At 36.1% G+C, this 27,774-nt stretch overlaps 1 protein-coding gene across 2 annotated transcripts in view; it reads right to left on the reverse strand.

Annotated features, from left to right (window-relative positions):
- The window catches only part of SCAPER (S-phase cyclin A associated protein in the ER), a 415,285-nt gene that overhangs the window by 103,793 nt on the left and 283,718 nt on the right, over positions 1 to 27,774 (reverse strand). For both annotated transcript variants that reach the window (XM_069481584.1, XM_069481575.1), the window contains exon 25: positions 9,835 to 9,958. In XM_069481584.1, the coding sequence (XP_069337685.1) occupies positions 9,835 to 9,958 (124 nt within the window). The remainder of the gene's footprint in view (positions 1 to 9,834; positions 9,959 to 27,774) is intronic.

Genomic DNA, 27,774 nt, shown 5'->3' on the forward strand with positions numbered 1-27,774 from the left:
TGTATTGATGGGCACTTGGGTTGTTTCCACATCCTTGCAACAGTGAATTGTGCTGCCATAAACATTTGAGTGCAGATGTCTTTATTATAGAATGTCTTTTGTTCCTTTGGGTAGATGCCTGGTAGTGGGATTGCTGGATCAAATGGTATTTCTATTTTTAGCTCTTTGAGGTATCTTCAAATTATTTTCCACAGGGGTTGTACTAATTTGCAGTCCCACCAGCAGTGTAAGAGTATTCCTGTCTCTCCACATCCACACCAGCATTCGTTGTTTTGTGACTTTTTGATAAAGGCCATACTCACTGGGGTTAGGTGATATCTCATTGTGCTTTTGATTTGCATTTCCCTAATGATTAGAGATGTTGGGCACATTTTTATATGTTTGCTGGCCGTTATTTTGTCTTCTTTTGAAAAGTTTCTGTTCCTGTCCTTTGCCCATTTATTGATGGCGTCATTTGAGTTTTTCTTGTTGATTTTTTTAAGTTCTATATAGATTCTTGTTATCGGCCCTTTATTGGATGTGTAGAAAGCAAATACTTTCTCCCATTATGTAGATTGTCTATTTGCTCTAATGATAGTTTCCTTAGCTGTGCAGAAGAAGCTTTTTAATTGGATCAGGTCCCATTTATTTATTTTTGTTGCTGCTGTGATTGCTTTGTGGGTCTTCTTCATAAATTCTTTGCCTAGACCAATGTCTAAAAGAGTTTTACCAACATTTTCTTCTAGAATTCTTAAGGTTTCATGCCTTAGGTTTAAGTCTGTTATCCATCATGAATTAATTTTTGTGAGAGGTGAGAGGTGGGGATCCAGTTTCAATCTTCTGCATGTGGTTATACAGTTTTTCCAGCACCATTTATTGAGTAGCGATTCTTTTCCCCAGTGTAGATTTTTGTCTGCTGTGTCAAAGATTAGATGACAATATGAGGATGGTTTCATATCTGGGTTCTCAGTCCTGTTCCAAAGGTCTATATCTCTGTTCTTGTGCCAGTACCATGCTGTTTTGGTTACTATAGCCTTGTAGTAAAGCTTGAAGTCTGGTAGACTGATGCCTCCCAGTTTGTTCTCTTTGCTTAAGATGCTTTGGCTATACATGGTCTTTTCTGGTTCCACACAAAGCACAGAATTATTTTTTTTAGATCTGTAAAGAATGATGATGGTACTTTGATAGGGATTGCAATAATTCTGTAGATCACTTTAGGTAGTATGGACATTCTAACAATATTGATTCTGCCATTCCATGAGCATGGTAGATTTTTCCATCTGTTTACCTCATCTACAATTTTTCTCAGTGTTTCGTAGGTCTCCCTATATATGTCTTTCGCCTCCTTTGTTAAATATATTCCTAGATATTTAATTTTCTTTGAAGCTATTGTGAAAGGTGCTGCGTTTTTAATTTGATTTTTGGCTTAATTGTTATTGGCATATATGAATGCCACTGGTTTGTGTGTATTGATTTTGTATCTTGAGACTTTACTGAATTCATATATCAATTCCAGGAGTCTCTTGGTTGAATCCTTGGGGTTTTCTAGATACAATATCATATCATTGGCAAAGAGTGAGAGTTTGATCTCTTCTGCCCCCATTTGGATGCCCTTAATTCCCCTCTGTTTTCTAATTGCTCTGGCAAGGACTATAATGATTCTTTAAAATTTGGTAAGACTTGCTTCATGCCCTAGCATATAATTAATTCTTGTAAATTTTCAATATGTGCTTATAAAGAATGTATATTCCCTAATGTTGGGCATAGGATTTTATGTGCATAAAACCAAGCTTGTTTATTGTTTCACTGAAACTTTTTACATCTTTAATAATTTTGTTTGCTTTACCAATCAATATTTGAAAGTACTATGATAAAATCTCCACTATGATGGAAGATATGTCAATTCCTCCCTCAAGTGGTCAATTAATGATTTTAGGTGATAATGATAATGATGGTGCTGATACTATTAATACTTCATATGACTCTAGTAGAAAGGCAATTAGCATTATAACCTGACCCATATTCTTTTACTAGCTGAATTCTGAATGTAGCTTTGTTAGTAAAGCTGCATACACACAATGTCCCTTAACTGTTATTACCAAATTTAAATCAGCAGTACAGAAAGTAATATGCTAGGTTGGGATTTTGGGTGACCTGAACTTTCATTCCAGTTATACTGGTAACAGACTGTGGAACTTTGGCAAGTATCTTATATCTCTCCTCTTTTGAGGTCCATTGTCCTTATCTGTAAAATGAGTGGACTGAAATAGACCAGATACTATGAAGGTCTCCTTTCCAGTTCTGAAATACTGTGTGTCAATAAAATATGTGGCATGACAGGCATGAACAGTTCACATTTTTGATCAAGGAAAAGGGAAGATGTACTAGAGAGGCTGAGCAAGTGGCACATAGTGAGGAAAGAAGGAAACAAGATGTAGTTGGCATCAGAAAGAGTACTGTCACCTGTAGTGTTGAAAGATTTTTGCTCGCATGTAATTAACTATGGAGTCCATGTTCTGATTCCTCAGTATAAAGAAAATAATGTGGTGAATAGAGAGTTCCAGGCCTTGCTGCTATAATGAAAATCAAACAGGCACCTGGATGGCTCTGCACATGACTAAGTGAAAAACGATCTCCTTGCTGTAAGGTTGCACTTAGATTTCCTTTGTTTGTATCCAGGGCTTGTCACCTTCTGAAGAGCTCCCCAACAGCCTCTTTGATTCAACAGTATCATATCAATTATTTAAGGTTTGTACACAACTTTTCAATTAACAATCTCCGTGGGCAGAAAATACACACATAAAACTTAGCCTATTCTTTAAATGTTTCATAAAGAACATGTCACTATGCATTAAAAATAAGACTCCTAATAAAATATTTAATGCTTTCAAAATGCAATGAAACATCAAGAAATTATAAATTTTTTAATTAAATGCTTTTTCAGTATATCCTACCTGAGTAATAATATTAAATGTATATAAAATTGAAGTCACAAAAATATTGCTTTATTTCATTTGTCAACTTAATAAGGTGAGGACACATCACTTTAGCTTATAGGAAGGGAAGTCTTGGAAAGGGACTCAGGAGACCAGGGTCTAGGTCGCGGTTTTGCCACTAGGCAGCTATGTGATTCCTTTTCCACCATTACATTGGACTATTTGCTCAGTAGTATATTAGACTATTTAGATTGTGTGTAACATTAAAAGCCTATCAATCTATTTTCAAAGCACTCATTAGTAATTTCACTGATTTTTTTAATGGTATAAAACATATAAATGTTTTCTCATCACTTTTTAGGTATATATTATAGTATTGTTAACTATATGCACATTGTTGTGAAATGGATCTCTAGAATTTTTTCATCTCAGTGACTAAAACTCCCTACCTACTAAACAACTCCCTGTTTCCCTCACCCCTCATTCCCTGACAATCACCATTCTACCTTCTGTTTCTATGCGTTTGATTATATTAGACACTTTATATAAGTAGAATCATATAGTATTTCTCTTTTTGTAATTGGCTTATTTCATTTAGCATAACATCATCAAGGTTCATTCACATTGTAACACATGATAGGATTTCCTTCTTTTTAAAGGATGAATAATATTCCATTGTATGTACGGAAATCCCTCAGTATACACAGGGGATTCATTCCAGGACTATTTGCAATACCCAAATATGCGCATACTCAAGTCTCACAGCCAACCCTGCAGAACTACATATACAAAAAGTATGCCCTCCATATAGGTTCACATTCTGTGAATATTATATTTTAGATCCATGTTTAGTTGAAAAAAATCTGTATATACGTGGATCCGTGTAGTCAAATCTGTGTTGTTGAACTCCTGTTATGAAATTTTCAGTGTAGCTCTGTATTCTTCAGTTCTAACATTGGTTCTTTTTTATACGTTCTATCTTTTTGTTGATATTCTCATTTTGCTCATGCATTGTTACCTTGAACTTATAGAGCACCTCTATGATTGTTATTTTGAATTCTTTGTCAGGTAATTCATGTACGTTTGTTTCTTTAGGATTGGTTTCTGAAGATTTATCTTGTTCTGTTGTTTGGGCCATGTTTCCCTGTTTCTTTGTGTATTTTGAAACTTTTTTTGGGATCTGTACACTTGAGAAAACAGTCACCTCTCCCAGTTTTTATGGATTGTCTTCATACAGTAGAAAACCCTCACCAATCAATCTGGCTAGAGATTCTGGGGGCCTCTAAAACCTTGTAGGGGGATGCAACTTCTCTAGACTTATGTATGCAACTTCTCAATTAGAAATGCTTACCACTTTCTTTTTCAAGAGATCATAATCTCTTGCTCCCTCTGGTGTCTGTCTGTAGTACATCATGTTCTACAGCAGCAGGCCTCCCTGCTCTCTGTTTTCAGCTTCATCAAAAGTATGCTGGCCTCCTATCAGCACCTCAAGTCAGACAAGACATACAGCAATCTCTCAGGCAGCCCTCCAAAAAGCTAGAACATTGGACACACTCTCCGGTCTTCTCCCTCCCTCCCAGAAAAGAAGCTGAGAGTTTGGTGCCTTCTCCTGATCACGCCAAGCTACACTGGCTGCCATCTGTGGTACTGTAGGCCCTTTGGTGCTACAGCAAGCTGCTCCTCTGTTGTTTGGACTCAGTAACCACCAGGAATGCAAACTATGCTGGTTCTATCAGAGCTTTGAATCAGGTGAGATAGAAATCAGTCCCACAGGCAACCTTCTGAAAAGTTGGAATGTTGGATGTGTGTTCCATCGCCCCCCAACCCCCACCCAAGGAGAAACTGCGAGCTAAGGCATTCTCTCTTGGCACTAAGCTGTGCTGACTTAGAGGAGGGGTAATTATAGATAAAATGAAATAGTTCTTCTTACCCATTTCAATGTGACTTTTCTTGGCTTTGAGATTGCCCAGGGTACTGCAACTTCTTAACTGGTTTATGGAGTTCTCATAAAGGTATTTTGGTCCTTATATTGTTGTTGAGTCAGTGTCTCTGTGGGGGAACAAGGGCTGGGAAGTCCTATTCTTGCTCTTTTCACTGGTCTTTTTATTGCTTTCCAATATGTGTGTCTGGTCTTGAGGCTAAAGGCACACTATTCTGTGCACGGGAATGATGCACAGAACAGATGCTTAACAATCACTTACTGAATGATGTAATAAATTATTGTTAACATATTTTAAAGCTTTCATGCTTTATGGAAGATAATATATCTGTGTTAGCTTTCATTCCCAGGGAAACCTGCCTAAATGAACTGGTTTTTCAGGGTTGCAAATAAACTTCCCAAGAGCTTACCCTAAAAAATCCTACTTTGCATGTATACTTCAAGGGGAAAAAAGCATGTACTTTTATAGTGTCATATCACTAATTTATCTTTTATGAAAATTATAAACCCAGTATTGTAGAAGTTCTGCTCACATTGAAGGTATAAGCAAAACCAACTTCTTCTCAAAAGCTTCCCCAATTCCTCAAGTTAGAATTTACTCATTCATCAAACATTTAAGAAGCACCTATTATGTGCTAGGTACTCCACTAGGTTGCCTGGGGTACTCTGTAGCTCTGATGATGTTATAAAACTTCTCATAGCTTCTCATAGTCTTAAATGTTTATGTATGCAATTTCTTCCCTTCTTAACTGTGCACTTCTAGAGTGAAGGACCTGTGGCCAATTCACCTCTGTAACCCTGGCATTTGTACAGTGCTTTGCAAATAGTAATTAAAATGAAATACAAGAGTGCTAAAACAAACTCCAAGCAGCTGGATTGGAAGAAAAATGTCTTCTAAACCATCTGGGTTTGCTAAAGAACAAGAAATGCTCAAGTATCTGATAATCAGGTGTCTTATAAATAATACCAGATCACAATTAATTAGCTTCTTTTATGCTTTTTTCTATTCCTACTGGAAAATGTGTCAATGACTATTTTTTAATCCTATATTTAATGGATACTAACAAGTTAGTGGTCCATATTTTAGTTACACATATATTACAACCAGTTAGCAAGAAAAATGGAAATACAAATAAATGCACTTAAGTGATTTCGAGAAACATAAAAATCACCATCACCAAACTACTGAAAACCAGGAAGCACATCCTCTTCTACTCACTGCCACAAACTGAGTCACAACAGCAACATTAGAACTGAAATCAGTAAAATAAAAAGCCCAAAAGGAACTGAAAAAAACCAGGACATGTCACATATAAGGAAAGGAGGGGGCCGGGCGTGGTGGCTCACGCCTGTAATCCTAGCACTCTGGGAGGCCGAGGTGGGCGGATCGTTTGAGCTCAGGAGTTCGAGACCAGCCTGAGCAAGAGCGAGACCCCATCTCTACAAAAAATAGAAAGAAATGATCTGGACAGCTAAAATTATATATATAGAAAAAAATTAGCCGGGCATGGTGGCGCATGCCTGTAGTCCCAGCTACTCGGGAGGCTGAGACAGAAGGATTGCTTGAGCCCGGGAGTTTGAGGTTGCTGTGAGCTAGGCTGACGCCACGGCACTCTAGCCCAGGGAACACAGCGAGACTCTGTCTCAAAAAAAAAAAAAAAAAAAAAAGGAAAGGAGGGATAAAATGTATGGCAAACAAATGTCCCAGGATCCCAGTTCCAAACTGAGCAAGAGTCACAGAGCAGAATAAACACAGAGTGTGGTCTAATCCATCGATTGAAAGATTAAAAGCTTTTCTGATCCTAGCACTCTGGGAGGCCGAGGTGGGCGGATCGTTTGAGCTCAGGAGTTCGAGACCAGCCTGAGCAAGAGCGAGACCCCATCTCTACTAAAAATAGAAAGAAATTATATGGACAGCTAAAAATATATAGAGAAAAAATTAGCCGGGCATAGTGGTGCATGCCTGTAGTCCCAGCTACTCGGGAGGCTGAGGCAGGAGGATCGCTTGAGCCCAGGAGTTTGAGGTTGCTGTGAGCTAGGCTGACGCCACGGCACTCACTCTAGCCCGGGCAACAGAGTGAGACTCTGTCTCAAAAAAAAATAAAAAATAAAAAAAAATAAAAGCTTTTCTGAGTGTCAAGAAACCTTGAGGTCACAAGCAAGGGGACATTATTCAAAGGCAACTAGTGCTTTCAAAGAAAAGGGAAATGATCAAGGTGCTTACAGGCGACTGGCACTTTATAAATGATCCCTATGATGAAAAGCTAAGAATTAGTTCAAATGTCCCTCCTTTGTGATGTCCCAGGCAGGATTACCGAATACCTTCCCCTGTGCTCCCACAACACCCTATACAGGCTGCCATCATACCATTTACTGCACGGTGAGAGACTGAATGCTTGTGTTCCCCTCAAAATTTATATGTTGAAATCTAATCCCTAATGTGATGATATCTGGAGATGGGGCCTGTGGGAGGTAATTAGGTCATAAGGGTTGAGCCCTCATTTATGGGATTAGTGCCCTTATAAAAAGAGGCAAGGGAACTAGCTTACTCTCTTTTCACCATGTGAGGATACAATGAAAAGTCAGCAGTCTGCAACCTGGAAGGGAGCCCTCACCAGAATCTGACCATGAGAGCATCCTTATCTTAAACTTCTAGCCTTGAGAACTGCGAGAAATCATAATTTTCTGTTGTTTATAGGCCACCTGGTCTATGGTATTATGTTATAGCAGCTCAAACTAAGATAACAGGTCATCTATATGTCTGTTCCTACTCCTATCCAGGGATTTCCCGAGAGGCTGGAATCATATCCTATGCTTCTCTGGAATTGGAAATAGCAGGTTCCTAATCATTATTAAGTGAGAGAATAAATGAACTGCCCCATACGATTTCTCTCAATAGAAATAGTTTTTGACTAGAAAAGAGTGAGCAGCCAAGATTCTTTTCTGTAAGTCTTCTTGTTCATTTTTTCATATTTCAAATGTCCTTCTCTTTCATTACTTATTCTGTTGAAAGTAATGTCTCTTCTGCCATTATCAACATTAGAATAAGTTTCACAGAGTAAACTCTTCCAGATGATGCAGTATAGAATGGTGAGAGAGCATGGGGTTTGATTTTTTTCATTCTCAACTTTGAAATAATTTTAAATCAACAAATATGTTACAAAAATTGAGAGTTCCCTTCACCCAGTGCCCCCTACTGTTAACATCTTATAAAATCATACTATAATTATTGAAAGGAGGAAATTAACATTGAATCAATAAAATTGATTATTCTATATACCTTACTTGAATTTCCCAGTTTTCCCACTAATGTCCTTTTTCTGGTCTAGGATCCCACATTACACTTAACTGTCATGTCTTCTTAGTCTCCTCCATTCTATGACAGTTCCTCACTTTTTTCTTGTCTTTTATGACACTGAAATTTTTGAAAAGTGTCAGTAGATTATTATGTAAAATGTCCCTCAATTTGGGTCTGACAGACCTAAGTTTGATTCCTGGTTCTGTGACTTACATCTGTGTAGCCTTGGGTAAGTTAACCTCTCTAGGACTCAAGTTTCTTCATATGTGAAATGGAATAATAACATTAAGAGGCTGTTTGAAAATTAAATGTTAATATTAAAATACCTGGGCTACAAGGCCATACAACCAATGTTAAGTCTTTGTGATAGAATTTTTTGCTAAAATGTCTTATGCATATTTTAGTGCCTTCTTTTGTAGATAAAACCATATATAATTTAGCCTCTGATTGATGACTCACTGACATCACTATAAACAGCCATTGTTGTACTGTGTAACAGGTCTAGGTCTGTATTTTTGTTTGTTTTCCCTCACTGCTGTCCCCTCTCAATGTCAGTATGTCTGCCTGTAAGGGCTTCATCATCCAGTTTCTGATTTTCAGCTTGTTGTGTGGATAAATTCATGTATTCACTCATATATTCATTCAGTTATGTACTGAAGCTACTAAGTGCCAGGTCCTGTGTTACAATCTTGGAGAGTGAAAGTTACTTTTTTTCCTCATCAATTTTATGGCTAAGTGGGGCAAATGGACACATAAATAGTTAAACAATTCAGTGTGATCAATTCTATGAGAGATATAATGCCTAGGATAATATAGAAGTATACTTAACCTGGACTTGGAGAAAGAGTCAGGTTGGGGAAGATTTCATGAAGAAGGTACCAATATGCCTCAGTTAAGGTCTGCAAACGTGTGTATTAACCGGTTGGAGGAGGAAAGACAGCAAAAGGCATGTAGTTTAAGGAAGAGCTATTAGATCTGTGTGCTGAGTAAAAGTAAATGGGTTCTGAAAAATAAATCTCCTGTGTTATAAACTTGCAGCTTGAGAGTGATTTTGTGCCAATACCTCAGGGGCTCAGAAATTTCACCAGGAAACTTCTGGCGACTACAGTTGACAGACCTAAACCTTTGGCTATTATACTGAGCTTACTTCTTTCAACATCTGTGAAATCAAGTAAAATTTAAGGCGACAATTGGCTGCTTGTTCCCATTTCAAAAGTATAACAGGTTTGCCCCTTTCTGACAGGGGAGTTTACTTTTTTTTTTAAAATCTAAATAGCCATCAAAAAGTCCTTTTTAAATTGACCCTTTTCACTTAACCTGGCAAGAGACATTCTGGGGCTTTCCCAACTTTCTTCCCTTCTACAGCTCTCATTCCTGTGGCTTTAGAGGTTTGGCTTTGGGTCCAAATGATTCCAAAGCCCCAGTCTAACCATGTAAATTTGTGATCTTAGCAAGTGTTACAAGTGTATCATGCATTAAAGATTCGAACTTAGGAGAATCCGATATAAAATTTTCAAATTATCAAGTTTCTCTGCCAGTCCCTATTTGACTCTCCCAACTATCTTCACTTTTTTTTTTTCCTAAATATGGAGAGTAAATAAGCTGAATTCTTTTAGTTTTTTCCATAGGGACTATTTCTCAAACCATAACTGCTTCTAACTCAAAACAATAATATTACGTACCGCCAAGTGGTCTATCAGGAGGTCCATTAAAAAGGTAATCTTGTTACTAAACAGAACATCAGTGCAGTTTTCCGAACAGTTGTTGCAGGTGAGGTTGTAAACATTGATTGCATTGCAGAGAGACCTAAAAGAAAGAGAAAAACTCCATTTGTAAAACCTGAGCAGCTCTTCTCCAAACAATTAAAAATACATAAAATGAATGGTACAAAAGCAACAGGCATGGACTGGAAGTGACTCTAAAAAACCAAGCCAAATACTACTAGGTGCAAGGCCCATCGGCTAGATATAAAAGCTTGTAATTTTCATCCAAAGCTTGTTGTTCACTGGTACCTAATACCTCGCATTAATTTCTATTAGTTGCAGCTGCAGATAATGGGAACATACTTATCAGTCTATCTGATAATTTCTTTATGCTCTAAAACTAGATATCATCCAGGAACTTTGGTTCTTTAAATAGCACCCCCAAAAAAGACTCTATTAAAGCTCCTGTTGCTGGATCTCCTGGTCCAGGACACAGGCAGATCACTGAGGAAGACAGCATTCATGAGCAGAAAACGGAGGCTTTCCCTGTGAGACAAGACCCAGAGTTCTGGGGAGTGAACACCATACCTGCTTGGAGGCTGTGTGGACATGGAGCCAGAGTGCCTGAGCAGGTGAGGACAGCTTTCCTACAAGGTACAAAGTGGTCTGTGTGGGCCCAAACAGTTTAAGGTCAAATGGACCAAAGAAATGTTTTTCACTAAGGGATTAAAAAAATGATATGCTATTGTTCAAAGAAACTTTTGGAGCAACACACTCAATGGTTATGGCACTCTCCTGGGTGTTTTGAAGACTGTGACTAAAACCTGTGTTGCCTGAGTGATCAATGTTTATTTTGGCCTGACTAAAGCTCCTGCTTAAGTCCTAAGTAAAAATGTTTTAGTTTGGTCTCTTACAACCAATCCTCTAGGATAGCTTAAGAGTGTGATCCACAGACCAGCAGCATCAATATCACCCAGGAACTTGTTAGAAATGCAAATTCTCAAGCTCTACCTCAGACCTAAGTAAATAGAAACTCTGGCGGTGGGGTTTTAACATCCTGTGTTTAAGCATCCTGTGTTTTAACAAGTTCTGCAGGTAATTCTAATGCATGTTCAAGTAAGAGAGCAGTGGCTGCTTACTTGACAATGACAGAGGTTCTGTATCTTGACTAAGCATTAGAATCACCTATAGATCTTTAAAATAAATATGCTTGCTTGGGTTCCTCCCCTGACGATGCTAGCTGGGATTCCTCCCCTGACAATGCTAGCTAGTAGGCTCCTAACATCTGAATGTGTTAAAAGCTCTATGGGCAATTCTGATGTGCAGCCAGAGTTGAGAACCACAGGTCTAAGAATCACCACGTCAGTATTCACTCTTGCAACAAATATCTGAGTTCCTACGACGTTCCAAGCACTGTGTTAGGTGGGTAAGACAGATAAGCTCTCTGTCTTGGAAATGATGCTCTAATGGGAGAGAGACGGTGAAGAGAGCCCCTGTTCTACTTGTAATTATCTGCAATCATTTCCCTGATGACTACAGAAATACTTGCTTTACATAATTGATAGGCTCCTGAAAAATGGACAAAGGACAGTATACTGGTTAAGAATAGAGATACTGGAATGAGATGATACCTAGGTTAGAATCCCAGTTCTGCCATTCAAGATTTTAGCCAATTACTTATATAACATTGTAGCATGCATTCTCTCATCTATTAATATAAAACCAGATTAATAATGCCTAAGCTTTAGAATATGGTTGTCATGAGAATTACCTGAGATAACAGATGTAAAGTAATTAGGACAGTGGCTGGCACATGGTTTAGTACTTAATAAGTGGTAGTTAGGGCTATCAATCTTATTATTCTTAATGAATAAGATACAAATGAAATGTTGAAAAAAATTAAATCCAATTAAAGCATGCTACAGATGCATATTTCCAGGACAATAAAGCATAGTGCTTCTCAAATTTTTTCATGGTATACTGGCATAAATGATAAAAGGACTCTCTAAGTTGGTAGAAGCCAGGAGACTCACCTGTTCCCAGCTTCACCCAATCTCCCTGAGGATGGAACAGGAAAATGGCCCACATGTAATATATTTATGACACATTGGTTGGAGGCTTTATCTAGCAAATCTTTCACAAATGTAAATCAGCACCATTTCATTTATTTGATAACACGTCTAAATTTTCAAAAGAGTGCTTTTCTATTTATTTTAAAGAATAACATGTATTTATGATTATAAGAATTTTAAAAATAATTGTAATAAAACTTGGAAAGAGAAGCACAAAGAAATCGTAAAATACTATTAAGAGAAATCTGCTATTTGTACTTCCAGTCTTTTTCCTTTTCTTATAAATGTATATTTTTATCCCATTTTTCCATTTCTTTTTTTTTTTTTTTTTGAGACAGAGTCTCACTTTGTTGCCCAGGCTAGAGTGAGTGCCGTGGCGTCAGCCTAGCTCACAGCAACCTCAAACTCCTGGGCTCAAGCGATCCTCCTGCCTCAGCCTCCCGAGTAGCTGGGACTACAGGCATGCGCCACTATGCCCGGCTAATTTTTCTATATATATATTTTTAGTTGTCCATATAATTTTTTTCTATTTTTAGTAGAGACGGGGTCTCACTCTTGCTCAGGCTGGTCTCGAACTCCTGACCTTGAGCGATCCACCCGCCTTGGCCTCCCAGAGTGCTAGGATTACAGGCGTGAGCCACCACGCCCGGCCCCATTTTTCCATTTCTTAATAAATATATATTATAATAATGAACAGTTCTCCATGATATCTGATAGTCTCACACAATACTGGTTTTTAATTTTTCAGAAGAGCAGCAGAATTTTTTCTTCAAATAAAATCTTACTCAGAAGCTTAAACCATATAACAGATAAAATCAGAGTTGCTCTGGCTGAAGGAGAAGTGGGGGATCTCGGGCACTACCCTGTTCTTTTCTCTCAAGGAGCCTTGAAGGCTTCCTCAGAGGCCTGGAGGTGTGTTCCCTTGGAAAACATGAAAACTACTGAGCTAAGATACAACTAAAATTTAACTTGGTAACTTTTTGAATAGCTGATGATGACCACAGTACATGTTAAAAAAGGATATATGACGAAAAGCATCTCCCTCTTACTTCCAGGCTCCTTAGAAATCACCACGATTACTGGTTTACACTCCCTTCCAGGGATAGTCTGCACATGCAAGCTTTTTATTCCCCCACTATGCACACAGTATCGTACAAGATTTGGAGGTTGAAATAGAGTCAAAGACATCTATCTTCCCATGGTTCTCGGCTGTTGCTGCTACTAAGCAGGGTTTGGAAATATAAGGCTTTTCTGTAACAGCAGTCCAAGGTTCATTTTCCAGCTTCCTGGCTCTCAAGAACCACTGGGGTAAACTGTGCCAGCCTCTGAGCTGTAGCTGCAGGTCCCCACTCTGTGGCTTCCTCGGTGTGAGAGACAGTTGTGTGTGTGGCATTAGCTTATTTCCTTCCTGTGTTGGCCTCAGAGGGAGCAAGCAGCACCCCCCGTGGATCTGTTTGGTATTGTTTTTGGAGTCAATCCAGAAGTCTTCTTCCAATAATTTTCTCTAAGTACCTAATGTTTTATTCTAAATTTGTTTTCTGATTAAAATATTCAAACTGAGAAATAATGCATGATTTTTAAAGGCTGAATAGTGTCATCCTATGTGATATAAAATTTACTTCAACTGATCTCTTACTATTGTTGTGTCCAATTTTTAATGTTAAAAATAAAGCTGTTTGAACACAGTCAGAATTCTTAGTTGCAAGCCATACGAGGGGAAAAAACTCTGGTTTATTTGTATAGAAAGGAAATTAATTTACAGGTTATTGGGTATATATTATAGAATTTGGAAAACTCAGGCGTAGGAGTTATACTTCTAGGACTAACACCCAAAGCACACACCACTGAACTGGTCTGCTGAAAGAAAACCACTGGGCACCATGTGTCACAGTCTGAACTGTCACTTTGTATAGATACAGCTGCTTCCAACTCTCAAAAAACAGAGTTGAGGATATCCTTGCTTTTTACTGCATTAGTTTCAGAGTAAAAGTGTGCAGTGGATATGTTGTGCCGTGGTCACATGCCTACATCCTAGACACAATGAAGAATGGTAAATAAATATCTGGCATTCTCAGGTTCTACAGTTGGAGAGCTATCTCATATGCTTGGAAGTCTGCAAACATAGGATGGTGGTTGAGATGCTGTACAGCTTAATAGCACAACCCATGTTTATAACAGCTGCAAAACAAATCATTCTGTACCACTTTGCCCGTTTCCTTAGAATAAATTGCCAGTAATGATAATTTGGATAAAAGAGTCTGAACATTTTTAAGATTTTTTTTTTTTTTCCCAAAGACAGGGTCTTGGTCTATTGCCCAGGCTGGAGTGCAGTGGTGCAATCATAGCTGACTGCAACCACGAACTCATTGGCTCAAGCAATCCTCCTGCCTTAGCCTCCTGAGTAGCTAGGACTACAGGAGCCTGCCACTATGTCCAGCTCACTTTTAAAATTTTTTGTATAGATGGGGGTCTCCCTATGTTGCCTAGGCTGGTCTTAAACTCCTGGCCTCAAGCAATCCTCCCACGTTGGCCTCCCAAAGTGCTGGGATTATAGGCATGAGCCACCACACCCTGGCCATTTTTAAAGCTTTTAATAGATAACTGAGAAACTCAAACTTCCCTCCAGGAAAAAACAATTTATATCAATTTATACTTCCAGAAAGAGATTTTCTCCATGCTTTTACCAATATTGGACCATCTCATTAGGACAAATCTTTACCACTTTGACAGCTAAATAAAAACAGTATTTTTAAAGATTGTATTTCTTTTATTAGTAGTATGATTAAAGATTTTTTTCAGTGTTTATTTGCCATGTCTATTTATATTTTCTTACATTATCACTGTGTACCTTTTACTCATTTTTCTATTGGAGTATCTGTGTTTTTCTCGTTGATTTGTAAAGCTCTTTACTGATAATACAGATGTTAACTCTTTGATCATATTTTGTAAATAACATTTCCAGTTTGTTGCTATCTAAATTTCTTTTCAAGTTTTTTTGATCATAAAGAATTTTTTAATTTTTATTCGATACAATCTGCCAAACTTTTCCTTCAGGACATCTGGGTTTTATGTTAGATTTGGAAGGGTCATTTTACTTCAAGATTATAAAACTATTCTTTTAAATTATTTCTGGTACTTTCATAAATTTTGCATTCAAATCCACAATATAAAATTGATTTTGGGATAAGGTACAAAGTAGAGATTTACAGTTTTTTTCTCCCAAAATAAAGTTGTTATTTATACCTATCTTTTGTTAATTTTTCTATTTCACTATTTTAAGATTTTTATTGGAGGTTTTCATCTTTTTAAAATAATTTACAAAGATTCCTTCATTATAAATATGACAAAGACTTAATGCATATTGTTAATATTTTTTGCCATTTACCTTCCATCTTTTATTTTGTTTATGCTATTTTAAAGGGATTTTATGTATATTGAGGCTAAACAATTTCAGGTAGCCTAATAACTTCTATTTGTGGTTTTTTTTTTTTTTCTGATGTTCTTCTTATGCTTTAAAAGTTCTTTCTCACTCTCACTATGAGATGAGGTAACTATTCATTTGTTTCATCTTCTAGCCATTTATTTTTATTTTTTCTTGAATTATCACTGTGTGTGATAATTTTGTGATTTTATAATTTACTATCAATTCATTTAGAATTTATTTTGATGTGTGGTGTGATATAGGAACCTCAATTTAGTTTTCCCCGGAAGAGGTTATTGAATAATCCATCTTTTGTCCACTGGTTTGAAATGCCACTTTTATCATAACTATATGCAAAGCACATTTCCTGGTTTCCTAGTCTAACTGATAACTCTGTCTATCTTTGTGTCAATTTTACATTGTTTTGTGCATAATAGCTTTATAGTAGAGTTACTATATAAAACTGTAGATCCCTAAAGGCTTTAAAAATATATATATGGGGGTATTACATTGAGAATAATATATAGAACATTATAGCTCTTTAATTATATCCTATTTTCCCTTTAGTTTTGATCTATTTTTTTTGGTCTTGATTTTTATTTCCATTTTTCTGTTTTATTCAATAGAATTTCTACTACTTGTTTCAAATCTTTTGTGGATTATCATGAGGCATAAATAAATATACACATAAAAAAGCAAACAACATGTGGCATGGGATTAGGTCCTAATGCCCTTTTGTGCTTTTCATCAAAAAAACCCCTCATTTATTGGTAGAGTGTGGAATGTGCATTTCTATACTCTTATGCTCACAAAAGTCTCCCAAGACACTTTCACAAAGAAACCACTTCTGATGAGAAAAAAAAAAATCAAGGGAACCAAAAATCTCAGGGTCAGGAAAAACTTGTCCACTCAGTAAAACCTGTTTGAAAGACAACCCCTATTTGAAGAGCACCTGTCTTAGAAAGATCACTTGTTTGAACCCAGCCTGGGTGGTCTATCCAAGCTGTTTTCCCTGTAATTGTAAAGTCAAATGACTAGAAGCACTTTTTAACATCAAATACTAAGTATTTTGAAAGTATGTCCTGAGAAGACATTAAAATCTCACTGTCCATTCTGTCAAAAGTACACTGTGGTTGAGGGGTTAGAGATAAAGATTTTGTGCTCCAAAATATCATGAAGACACGAGTGAATTTTTGTGTTAGTCAAGTCTTCTCACTGAGAATATTCCCTCTGAAAAACAGAGGATAGAAAAAGCATCATAAAACCGAGTCTTTTGGCAGTAAGTACAGAAACATATTAACATACAAAAAGGACAGTAATAGAATGTAAGTGTAGTACACACCTAAGACATCATGAAATAGTTAAGTGGAAAAGCTCCAGGTGGTTGCCACCTAGGAGAGTTTAATAATATGAAAGCACATAGTTTATATTCTTAAGCATTTTGCAGTGGCTAAGACTTTTCAGAAAACACTGCACCAAAATCCACTGTTTTACACCAGTGTCAGGAGAGCAGCCATAAACAACTGCCAAGGGCAATTTCACAAAATGTATGTAGGGGACAGTGAATGGCTTTAAGTTTTGCACAGCAAAATTCCGTGCCAAGTAGGGACAGCAAGTACTAGAATCACATAAATACAGTTGCAAAGAGAAATGGGTAGGCCTGATGTGGGTAAGTGTAGTAAAAGGATAGATTCTTACAAAACACAGAGGATAATTAGGAATTGATGTAGAATTAGTGTGAGGAAAGATTATCTAGAATGGACCAGAATAACCAGACCTGGAGTATTACCAATTCTTTAGGGAAGGAATGAATGTTAAAACCAGAGCCCCAGTGCATACTATAGTTTACTGAATACCTTTGATTTGCATTAAGGATTTAATAAATGGTATACAGTTTATATGCATTAAACCATTCTCAATTATACTTTGCTTTATAAAGCTCCAAACTAAAATAAATTCTTTAGATGTTACTAAAAAGAATGATCTAAAGCCAGGAAGATCCAACTTAGAATTCTATTGCCTTAAATGAACCCACCAAGCGAGTGGCCCACTCACAGAATGAGACCTGCAATCTAGGCCTGGCCCCGCAGGAGTGGCCTACCTGAAAGCTGCATGTGCCAGTTCTAGAGGCTGAAAACTTGGGTCAAACCACTAAGAACTATATTCTGTTACCTAACTAGACTAAGGTAGTTCTAGGCAAGATCCTCATCTGGTTCATCCCTTATGGACTCTCATAATGTGTATCACAGAGATGTCTAATGAAGGGCCAACTATCTCCCTTGTTTCAAATAGAATATTCAAGAATGTGCAACTGTTGACTGTCTTAATACATTAATTAACCACATTCGTTCACTTTTAAAATGCTCATTTGAATTTGTTCATGAACATTTATTCTCAGCCAATTTGGCTTATTCTCTGCACCAACAAAATGTCTTATTTTTCGTAGCTGTCAGGAATAACTTCCAGACCTAAAAGAGAAAATTTTGAAGTATCTAAAAGTTCTGAAGTGGATTTATAAAGCAAGAAAATTATTTTAGAACTTTAAAAATTAAATTGTGATGAAATTGCTTTACAAATTATGCTTGAAGACAAGATTAATACTTACAAAAGTTATTATATTACGCTTTTCACTATAAGCAGTTTTGAAAGGACATAAAACTTAATTTACTGATTCTGTGTAAAAAAGAGCTGAATTATAATGGTATTATATGATCGTTCATTCAACTACTATTTGTTGGGCACCACTTATGTCTAGGTACCATGCTAAGTGCAATAGGCAACAATGAAAAAAAATTAGATACCAGTTCTGACTTCAAGATGAATATATGCATATAGAATATTTTGTTGTTAAAAAACCTTTATTATGAAATAAAACACAGATACGGAAAACCACATGAATATATAGTTAACTATTATAAGGAAAACACCCTTAAAACCAACACTCAGGTCCAGAATTTTGCTTCCGAGAAGCTCCCCCCCACTTTTTCTCATCCCACCTCTCCTTCCTCCCAAAGTAGCCACGATTCTGACATTCATAGTGATCACTTCTTTCCTTATTATGCTTTTATCACCTAAGTGTGCATCCATAGCTGAGTCTTACCTACTTTTTACTATGTCTTTAAAAACTGTCTTGACACATCTTTCAATCAGTACATTTCCCCTTAATCCTTCTCTTTTCCTTGTAGTTTTGTGACTACATATACATGGTGAAGTTCAACATGTTCCTTTTTCCTTAGTATTTCCTGAAAATTTGGCAGTTGGATCCAGAGGCTTGATTAGATTCAAGTTTGACCCTTTTTGGCAAGACCACAGGTGGTGGAGTTCTTTAATCAGGAGGCACATAAAGTCTGAGTGTCACTATTTGCTTTCATTTATTAGATGAAGTAAATTTATAAGGAGACACTTTCTGTTGTATATTTTATTGCCTAGTGGTACAGATCTATATGAACGTTTTTGACTTTCCTTTTATTTATTCAGTTTTCAACTTAATTGGCTCTGTAATGCTCAGAAAGTGACCAATTAGGTTTATTTTTAAATATCATCAAAAACTCATGGATTGTTAAAAAATATCTACAAGAAATCACAACTAACATATTTAATGGTGAGAAACTAGATCCTTTCCCCCAATACCAGGAATGAGGTATGTCCTCTCTCAGTACTCTTATTCAACATAGTACTACAAGTTCTATCTAGTGCAGTAAGACAAGAAAAAGAAATAATAGGTGATAGATTGGGAAGGGAGAAGTAAAACTTTATTGTTTGAAGATGGCATGATTAGCTATGTAGAAAATACCAAAGAATTGATAAAACAGCCTCCTAGAACTAATAAGCGATTACAGCAATGTTGCAGGATACAACCTTGACCAAAGTCCACTGCTTTCCTATATACCAACAATGACTAATTGGAATTTGAAATAAAAAACACAATACCATTTATATTAGGACCCAACCAAAAAAGAAGTACTTAGGCATAAATCCAACAAATGTGAATGAGGAAAACTGTAAAACTCAGACACAAGAAATCAAAGACTGAAATAATGGAAAGACATTCTATAATATACTCCTGGATAGAAAGACTCAATAATGTTAAGATGTCCATTCTTTCAACTTGGTCTATGGATTCAATGCAATCTCAATCAAAATACAAGCAAGTTACCCTATGGATACTGATAAATTGATTCTAAAGTTTATACAGAAAGGCAAAAGACCCAGAGTAGCCAACCCAATATTGAAGAAGAACAAAAAAGTTGGAAGACTGACACTACCTGACTTCAAGTCATAAGATAAAGTTGTATCAGTCAAAAGAATGTGGTATTGGTGAAAAAACAGACAAACAGATCAATGGAACAGAACTGAGAGCCGAGAATTAGACCCACACAAATACAGTTAACTGATCTTTGACACAGGAGGAAAGGCAATCCAATGGAGAAAGTATAGTTTTTTCAACAAATGGTGCTGGAACAACCGGACATTCACATGCAAAAAAACAAAAAAGTCAACCTAGACAATGACTCTATAGTTTTCAAAAAAGTCAACTGAAAACGGTCACACACCTACACGTAAAACACAAAACTATAAAACTTCCAGAAGATAACAAAGGCGAAAATCTAAGTGACCTTGGGTTTGACAATGAGCTTTTAGACATAACACCAAAAGAATAATCCATGAAAGAAAAAATTGGTAAGTTGCAATTCATTAAAATTAAAAACTCTGCTCTGTGAAAGGCACTGTTAAGAGAATGAAAAGACAAGCCACAGACTAGGAGAAAATGAAAAATATATATCTGATAAAGGACTGATCTCTAAAATACACAAAGAACTGTTACAATTCAAAAATAAGAATATAAAGAACCTAATTAAAAAGTGGGTAAAACGTCTAATAGATGCATCATCAATAGAAGATACAGTATATACATCACAAATAATCCTATCAAAAGATACTCAATGTTACATGTTATTGAGAGATTAGAAATTAAAACAAGATACCACTATACATTTATTAGAATAGCTAAAATCGAAAATACTTGACATCAACAAATGTAGGTAAAGCTCTATGGAGAAACAGGAATTCAAATTCATTACTAGTGGGAATGTAAATTGATACAGTCATTTAGGAAAAAGAGTTTGGCAATTTCTTATGAAGCTAAACATAGTCATACCATGTGATCCAGAATCACACTCCAATGTATGTACTCAAATGGGATGAAAATTTATGTCCACATAAAAATCTGCACATGAATGTTCATAGCAGCCTTATTCATAATTGCCAAAACTTAGAAGCAGCTAAGATGTCCTTTAGTAGGTGAATAGATAAACTGTACACATTCATACAATGGAATATTATTCAGCAATAAAAAGAAATGAGCTATTAATAGCAAGCCACAGAAGGACATGGAGGAACCTTAAATGCATTTTGCTAAGTGAAACAAATCAGTCTGGAAAGACTATATACTGTGTAAGTCCACCTGCATGACATTCTGGAGAAGGCAAAACTATATAGACAATAAAAATATGGGTGGCTGTTGGGGGTAGGGCTGGGGGGAGGTATGAATATGTGAAGCATGAGGACATTTTTTGGGCAATGGAACTATTCTGTATAACACTACAATGGTAGATACACAACATTATGCATTTGTCAAAACCCATGGAACCATCAAAATATATATCTGATAAAGGACTTATATCTAAAATATACAAAGAACTGTACAATACGAGGAGTGAACCCTAATATAACTATGGACTTTAGCTTATAACAATGCATCAATATTGGTTTATCAATTGTAAAAATACCACATCGATGTAAGACACTAAGAATAGGAGAAACTGAGGGCAGGGTGGGAAGAAGGAATATATGGGAACTCTGTACTTTCTGCTCAATTTTTCTATAAATCTAAAACCATTCTAATAAAATTCATTAATTAAAAAACTCATGGATTTAGACATATCTGATGGGTTTTAATCCATTGCAATTCGTATTCATATCAAAGCTCAATTTGTGCCATCTTTGTCTCTTGGGCTCCTGATCCTTTGACTAGATCGTAGTAATATTTGAGAACTTCACTCTATCTAGGATGACAGAGGTTTCAGGCTCATTTCCTACCCCAGACTTGGAACCAGCCTGTAATCCAAAGAGCACTGGTTTATTTTAATAGGAAATAATACTTCAAACTCATAATATGGCCTTTGGGATTCTCAGTGCTACCAGGGTGGTCACTGTTTCTAGACCTTTAGCATGAATGGATAGAGGAACCTCTTCCCATTTCTACTCTCCCATGCCCAAGATAAAATAGCTATGAATTCATAATGATATTTCAGATTCAAATTCTGGACTAAGGGATTTTTTTCTTTAATATCTTTTATATAACAGCTCTCTCTCCTTTCTTTCACATGGAGAATCTTGGTGCTCAAGGGCACAGAGGATGATAGAATTAGAGTATCTATAATTACTTATTTGCTTTATGCTACATTACTACACACAACAGTTTCAGGATAACAATATTAATAATACCACCACCAATTAAGATTACTGAAAACAGCTGAAAATGTTTTGGCATTTATCATACTCATTCTCCACTCCTAATTTGTTATCATTATACTAGCTACATTGTCAGAACATATAGTAATTTCTTATTTTTTAATTATTTTATTTTATTTTATTTTATTTTTTTGAGACAGTCTAGCTCTATTGCCCGGGCTAGAGTGCCGTGGCATCAGCCTAGCTCACAGCAACCTCAAACTCCTGGGCTCAAGCAACCCTTCTGCCTCAGCCTCCTGAGTAGCTGGGACTACAGGCATGCGCCACCATGCCTGGCTAATTTTTTCTATATATTTTTAGTTGTCCAGCTAATTTCTTTCTATTTTTTTAGTAGAGACGGGGTCTCGCTCTTGCTCAGGCTGGTCTCAAACTCCTGATCCACCCGCCTTGGCCTCCTAAGTGCTAGGATTACAGGCGTGAGCCACCGCGCCTGGCCAGTCATTGCTTACTATACTCTCTCCCTCTTAATCTTCCTTAGCATTAGTACTATAAATAATTATATATTTTATGTTCACTATCAGTCCTTATGTCAATGTATCTGTAGTCATTTGTTTGTCTGAAGATTGTTCTCCAGTAGATTCATTAGGAAGGGCTTGTGGGAACAATATTCCCTGAGTTCTTACATGTCATATCCTGATACAAATGTGTCTGTGTCTTTGACAAGGAAGGTCAGTTCTGTTGGATATAAAGTCCCTGGCACATTGCTTCTTTTGTAGAGTATATTAAAAATGATACCCCATTTTCTTCTGAAATAAAATATTGCTATTGAAAAGTCTGATGTTAAATTAATTTTCTTTTCCTTATAAAACATGTGCTCTTTTGGTATCTAATTCTTAAAGATGAAATACAATTTATGGACAGTTAACATTTACCTTTTTTTTAATGTACAATGTTTGGACACATGCATTCAGTTGTGAAACCACCATCACAATAAAGATAGAGCAGTTCTATCACCTTCCAAATCTTCCAATAAAAAAAAATCCTGGAGCAGACAAGTTAACACCTGAATTTTACCAAACCTACAAAGAACTGGTACCTATACTGCAGAAATTACTCCACAACATTGAGAAGGATGAAATCCTCCCCAACTCATTCTATGAAGTCAGTATCACCTTGAAACCAAAGCCAGGACAGGACACAACAACAACAACAAAAAAAAAAAAAAAAAAAGAAAGAAAAGAAAAAAAAAGAAAAGAAAACTACAGACCAATATCCCTTATGAATATAGATGCAAAAATTCTCAATAAAATCTTAGCAAACTGAATTCAATTGCACATCAAAAAAATAATTCATCATGACCAGGTAGGCTTCATCCCAGAGATGCAAAGATGGTTCAATGTATGCAAATCTATAAATGTAATTCACCATATAAATAAAAGCAATAACAAACACCATATGATCCTCTACATAGACACACAGAAGGCTTTTGACAAAATTTAGTACCCTTTTATGATAAGAACTCTTAACAAAATAGGCATAGACAGGTCATACCTAAAAATTACTAAAGCCATATATGACAAACCCACAGCCAACATCATACTGAATGGGGAAAAACTGAAAGCATTCCCGCTTACAACTGGAACCAGACAAGGTTGCCCACTATGCCCACTTCTATTCAACATAGTGCCAGAAGTCCTTTCCAGAGCAATCAGACAAGGGAAGGGAATCAAGCGTATCCAAATGGGGGCAGAAGAGATCAAACTATGGTCCTTGCTGACAATACATCTAAAAAACCTGAAGAGTCAACCAAGAGACTCCTGGAATTGATAAATGAACTCAGCAAAGTCTCAGGATACAAAATCTATGCACACAAATCAGTAGCTCTCATGTACACCAATAACAGCCAAGTTGAGAATCAAATCAAAGAAGCAATACCTTTCACAATAGCATCAAAGAAAATTAAATATTTAGGAATATATTTAACTAAGGAGGTGAGAGACTTACATAGGGAGAACTACGAAACACTGAGAAAAGAAGTTGCAGAGGATGTAAACAAACAGAAAACACTACCATGCTCATGGATCTGTAGGATCAACATTGTTAAAATGTCTATACTACCCAAAGTGATCTACAGATTCAATGCAATCCCTATGAAAACACCAACATCATTTTTCATGGATCTAGAAAAAATAATTCCATGCTTCATATGAAACCAGAGAAGACCAGAGATTACTAAAGCAATCTTAGGCAAAGAGAACAAATTGGGAGGCATCAGTCTACCAGACTTTAAGCTATACTACAAGGCTATAGTAACCAAAACAGCACGTTACCGGCACAAGAACAGAGACATACACCAATGGCACAGGACTGAGAACCCAGATATAAGACCATCCTCACACTGTCATCTGATCTTTATCAAAGCAGACAAAAACATACACTGGGAAAAAGAAACCCTATGCAATAAATGGTGCTGGGAAAACTGGATAGCCACACGTAGAAGACTGAAACACGATCTGCACATCTCACCTCTCACAAAAATCAACTCATGGTAGATAACAGATTTAAACCTAAGACATGAAACCATAAGAATTCTAGAAGAAAACGTTGGGAAAACTCTTATAGATATCGGCCTAGACAAATAATTTATGAAGAAGACCCCAAAGGCAATCATAGCAACAAGAAAAATAAATAAATGGGACCTGATCAAATTAAAAAGCTTCTGCACAGCCAAGGAAACTATCATTGGAGCAAACAGACAACCTATAGAATGGGAGAAAATATTTGCATGCTACACATCTGATAAAGGGCTGATAACTAGGATCTATATAGAAATTAGGAAAATCAACACAAAAAAATCAAAACACCCCATTAAAAAGTGGGAAAAGGATATGAAGAGAAACTTTTCAAAAGAAGACAGAATAATGGCCAAGAAACATGAAAAAATGCTCACCATCTCTAATCATCAGGGAAATGCAAATCAAAACCACAATGAAATATCACTTAACTCCAGTGAGACTGGCTTTTATCAAAAAGTCCCAAAACAACAAATGTTGGTGTGGATGCAGAGAGATAGGAACACTCATACACTGCTGGTGGGACTGCAAATTAGTACAACCTCTATGGAAAGTAATATGAAGATACCTCAAAGAACTAAAAGTAGAACTACCATTTGATCCAGCAATACCACTACTGGTTATTTACCCAAAGCCAAAAAAGACATTCTATAATGAAGACATGTGCACTCGAATATTTATAGCAACACAATTCACAATTGCAAAGATGTGGAAATAACCCAAGTGCCCATCAATACATGAGTGGATTAATAAAATGTGGTATGTGCATACCATGGAGTACTAGTCTCCCATAAAAAACAATGGTAAATTAATACCTCTCGTATCATCCTGGATGGAGCTGGAGCCCATTCGTCAAGGTGAACCATCACAAGAACAGAAAAACAAGCATCACATGTACTCATGTGGTGAGTACTAACTGATAAACACATGTGCACATATGGAAATAACATTCATTGGATATTGGGTGGGGTGGGGAGGAGTCGATGGGTAAATTCACACCTAATGGGTGCAGTGAGCACTGTCTAGGGGGATGGCCATGCTTATAGCTCTGACTCTGGTGGTACAAAAGCAACAAAAGCAATATATGTAACCAAAATGTTTGTACCTCCTTAATATTCTAAAATTTAAAACTAAATTAAAAAAAATATATAAATGTATCATACTGACAAGAACAAAATACATTAAATAGAAGTAGAGAAAAATAGTATTTGACATGAAAAATGCATCTGTAAGAAGTCTTATAGGTGGTCTTGCATATATGGAAGTATTTTTAATGTTACTGTTTTATTGATAAAATTAAAAGATATTAAAATAGTACAATTAGATAAACAAGTCTTGATTAATAAGAAAAAGTCTTCTCAGCAAGAAACTTGGGGACAGAATAATGATGCAGAAAATTTTAAAATTTAAAGAAAGTTTTAAAATCTCTTTAAAAATGAAGAGATTTTTCAGTTTTGACACTGTTGTCACCACAGACACAATTTGAGAGGGTTATTTTTTTGCAGTAGACAATTTAGATCAGAGTGTGAGTTGTGGATGAAGGAGAAATATTTCTCGCACTGGCACTGTGATGACAAGCATAAACCCACACTGCTTTCCCTGTCTCCCCACTTTGTCTTTTCTGATGCTAGAACACTTAGAGTGGGTGGGGACAGGGGGTGAGTCAACATACTGGAATAGCAAAGCAGCTTAAGACAGGGCGTTTTAGGGATGCTAACAATGCTTTCAGACCAAACAATCTTCACTGTGGGGATGTTAAATATATGCATCCTACATTTGAGTTTGGATCAAAACTCAATATAACAATCACAAATGATTATTACATTGCATATCATATCATAAAATGTAACATTTTAATAAAACCTAAATTAATTTTAAAATTAAACTATTTTCTGAATTATAATGATGTCTCAGAGTAAGGAGTAAGAAATCTTGAATCGTGTTATTTAAAGGCTTTTTGTTTCACTGGTGAATTGGGTACAAATAGAATAGGCAATTTAATTGCTGCACAGAGACATACTCTAATTTTAGATGGGAAACCATATATATTTTAAGCACCAACCTAATTAGACTTTCTGAATTTCCTCAAATTAACCTCCAACTGAAAAAGTGTTGTGTTTCAAAGATTACAACAATACATTGAAAAATGCAGGGTGAGAATCAAATTAGTACATTAATTTTAAACTCTAGTGCTATAGCATTATTTTTACTGTTAACATAAATTTGTTAATAACAAGACAGCTATGATTAGCAAGTCTTTAGATATGTTCTTAAGTAGGATCTGGTTATGTAATTTTAAATTCACAATTAAACATGTTGGCTCTGGAGAAGACCCCAGGTGGTTTGCAGTGTTAAACAGCAGATTAACGTTGACACAACTAATTTCTTTACTTTAATCTTATTAGTGGTACAACAGCTGTCAACTGTAACCATCTCTGTAAAGCCTTTGAGACATAAACAAAATGCCTCAATATGTCAAATGGAGAAGAATATTTATCAATCACTATGGTTAATTAGCTTGCAAAATGATTTTTTTACTTTTATCGTCTCCTGGGGAAAGTTATTCACTTTTCAGTAAACCTTGATCTAAAAATAGATATTTAAAATTATATCAAAATAATCCTGACTAGAAAGAAGAAATTATTTATTAATAATGAATTGTATTCTAAATTTCACCCCAGAGACAAATAATATTTGATTAGTTTTTACTGAGGGCCTATGATGTGGTGAACACATGAAGTGGTACATGGGTTCCAATTCCGTATCTTTATCTGTTACTTATGGGAAGGAAATCCTATGATAAGTTTACTCCATATTTGCTGCCTGATTTGAGTTTTGAAAAGGGTGAGTACACAGAAATGTTGCATTTCTTTTTTAGACTTCATTGCTGGATCTTTCCTGAAAATTTTGTCTCATACATACAAATAGCTACAAGTGATTTTTGGTTCATCTTTCCCAATTTCTGTTCCTCTTTGGTCAGTTCCTCTTTGGTCCCTAGCCTGCTAGGTGGGAAAAATGATTCCACAGATCATTTCCTATACCTACACCAATAAACCAGTACAAAAAACCCTAAATCAAAAACCCCAAACCAATCAACCAAATAATATCTCCTCCACCAAAATGTAAAAACAAAACAACAAGAAACCCCAGCAACTCACAGGAATGATGACAGTATTTTTTTATATCAATGAAATGATATTTTACTTTTATTAAATTAGTTAAAGTTTTATGTTCACAAATCAGAAACAAAAGTATAGCCATCATCATCCTGTAAATATCAACTTTGTAAGAAATCCAGTCAAGGATCAAACTTTGAACTAAATAGTACTTTCTGCTTATGGCTTAAATAATTTAATTTTGTTTTGTTGTGTAGCATAAA

The sequence above is a fragment of the Eulemur rufifrons genome, chromosome 2 (assembly GCF_041146395.1).
Source record: "Eulemur rufifrons isolate Redbay chromosome 2, OSU_ERuf_1, whole genome shotgun sequence".
NCBI classification, from domain to species: Eukaryota; Metazoa; Chordata; class Mammalia; order Primates; family Lemuridae; genus Eulemur; species Eulemur rufifrons.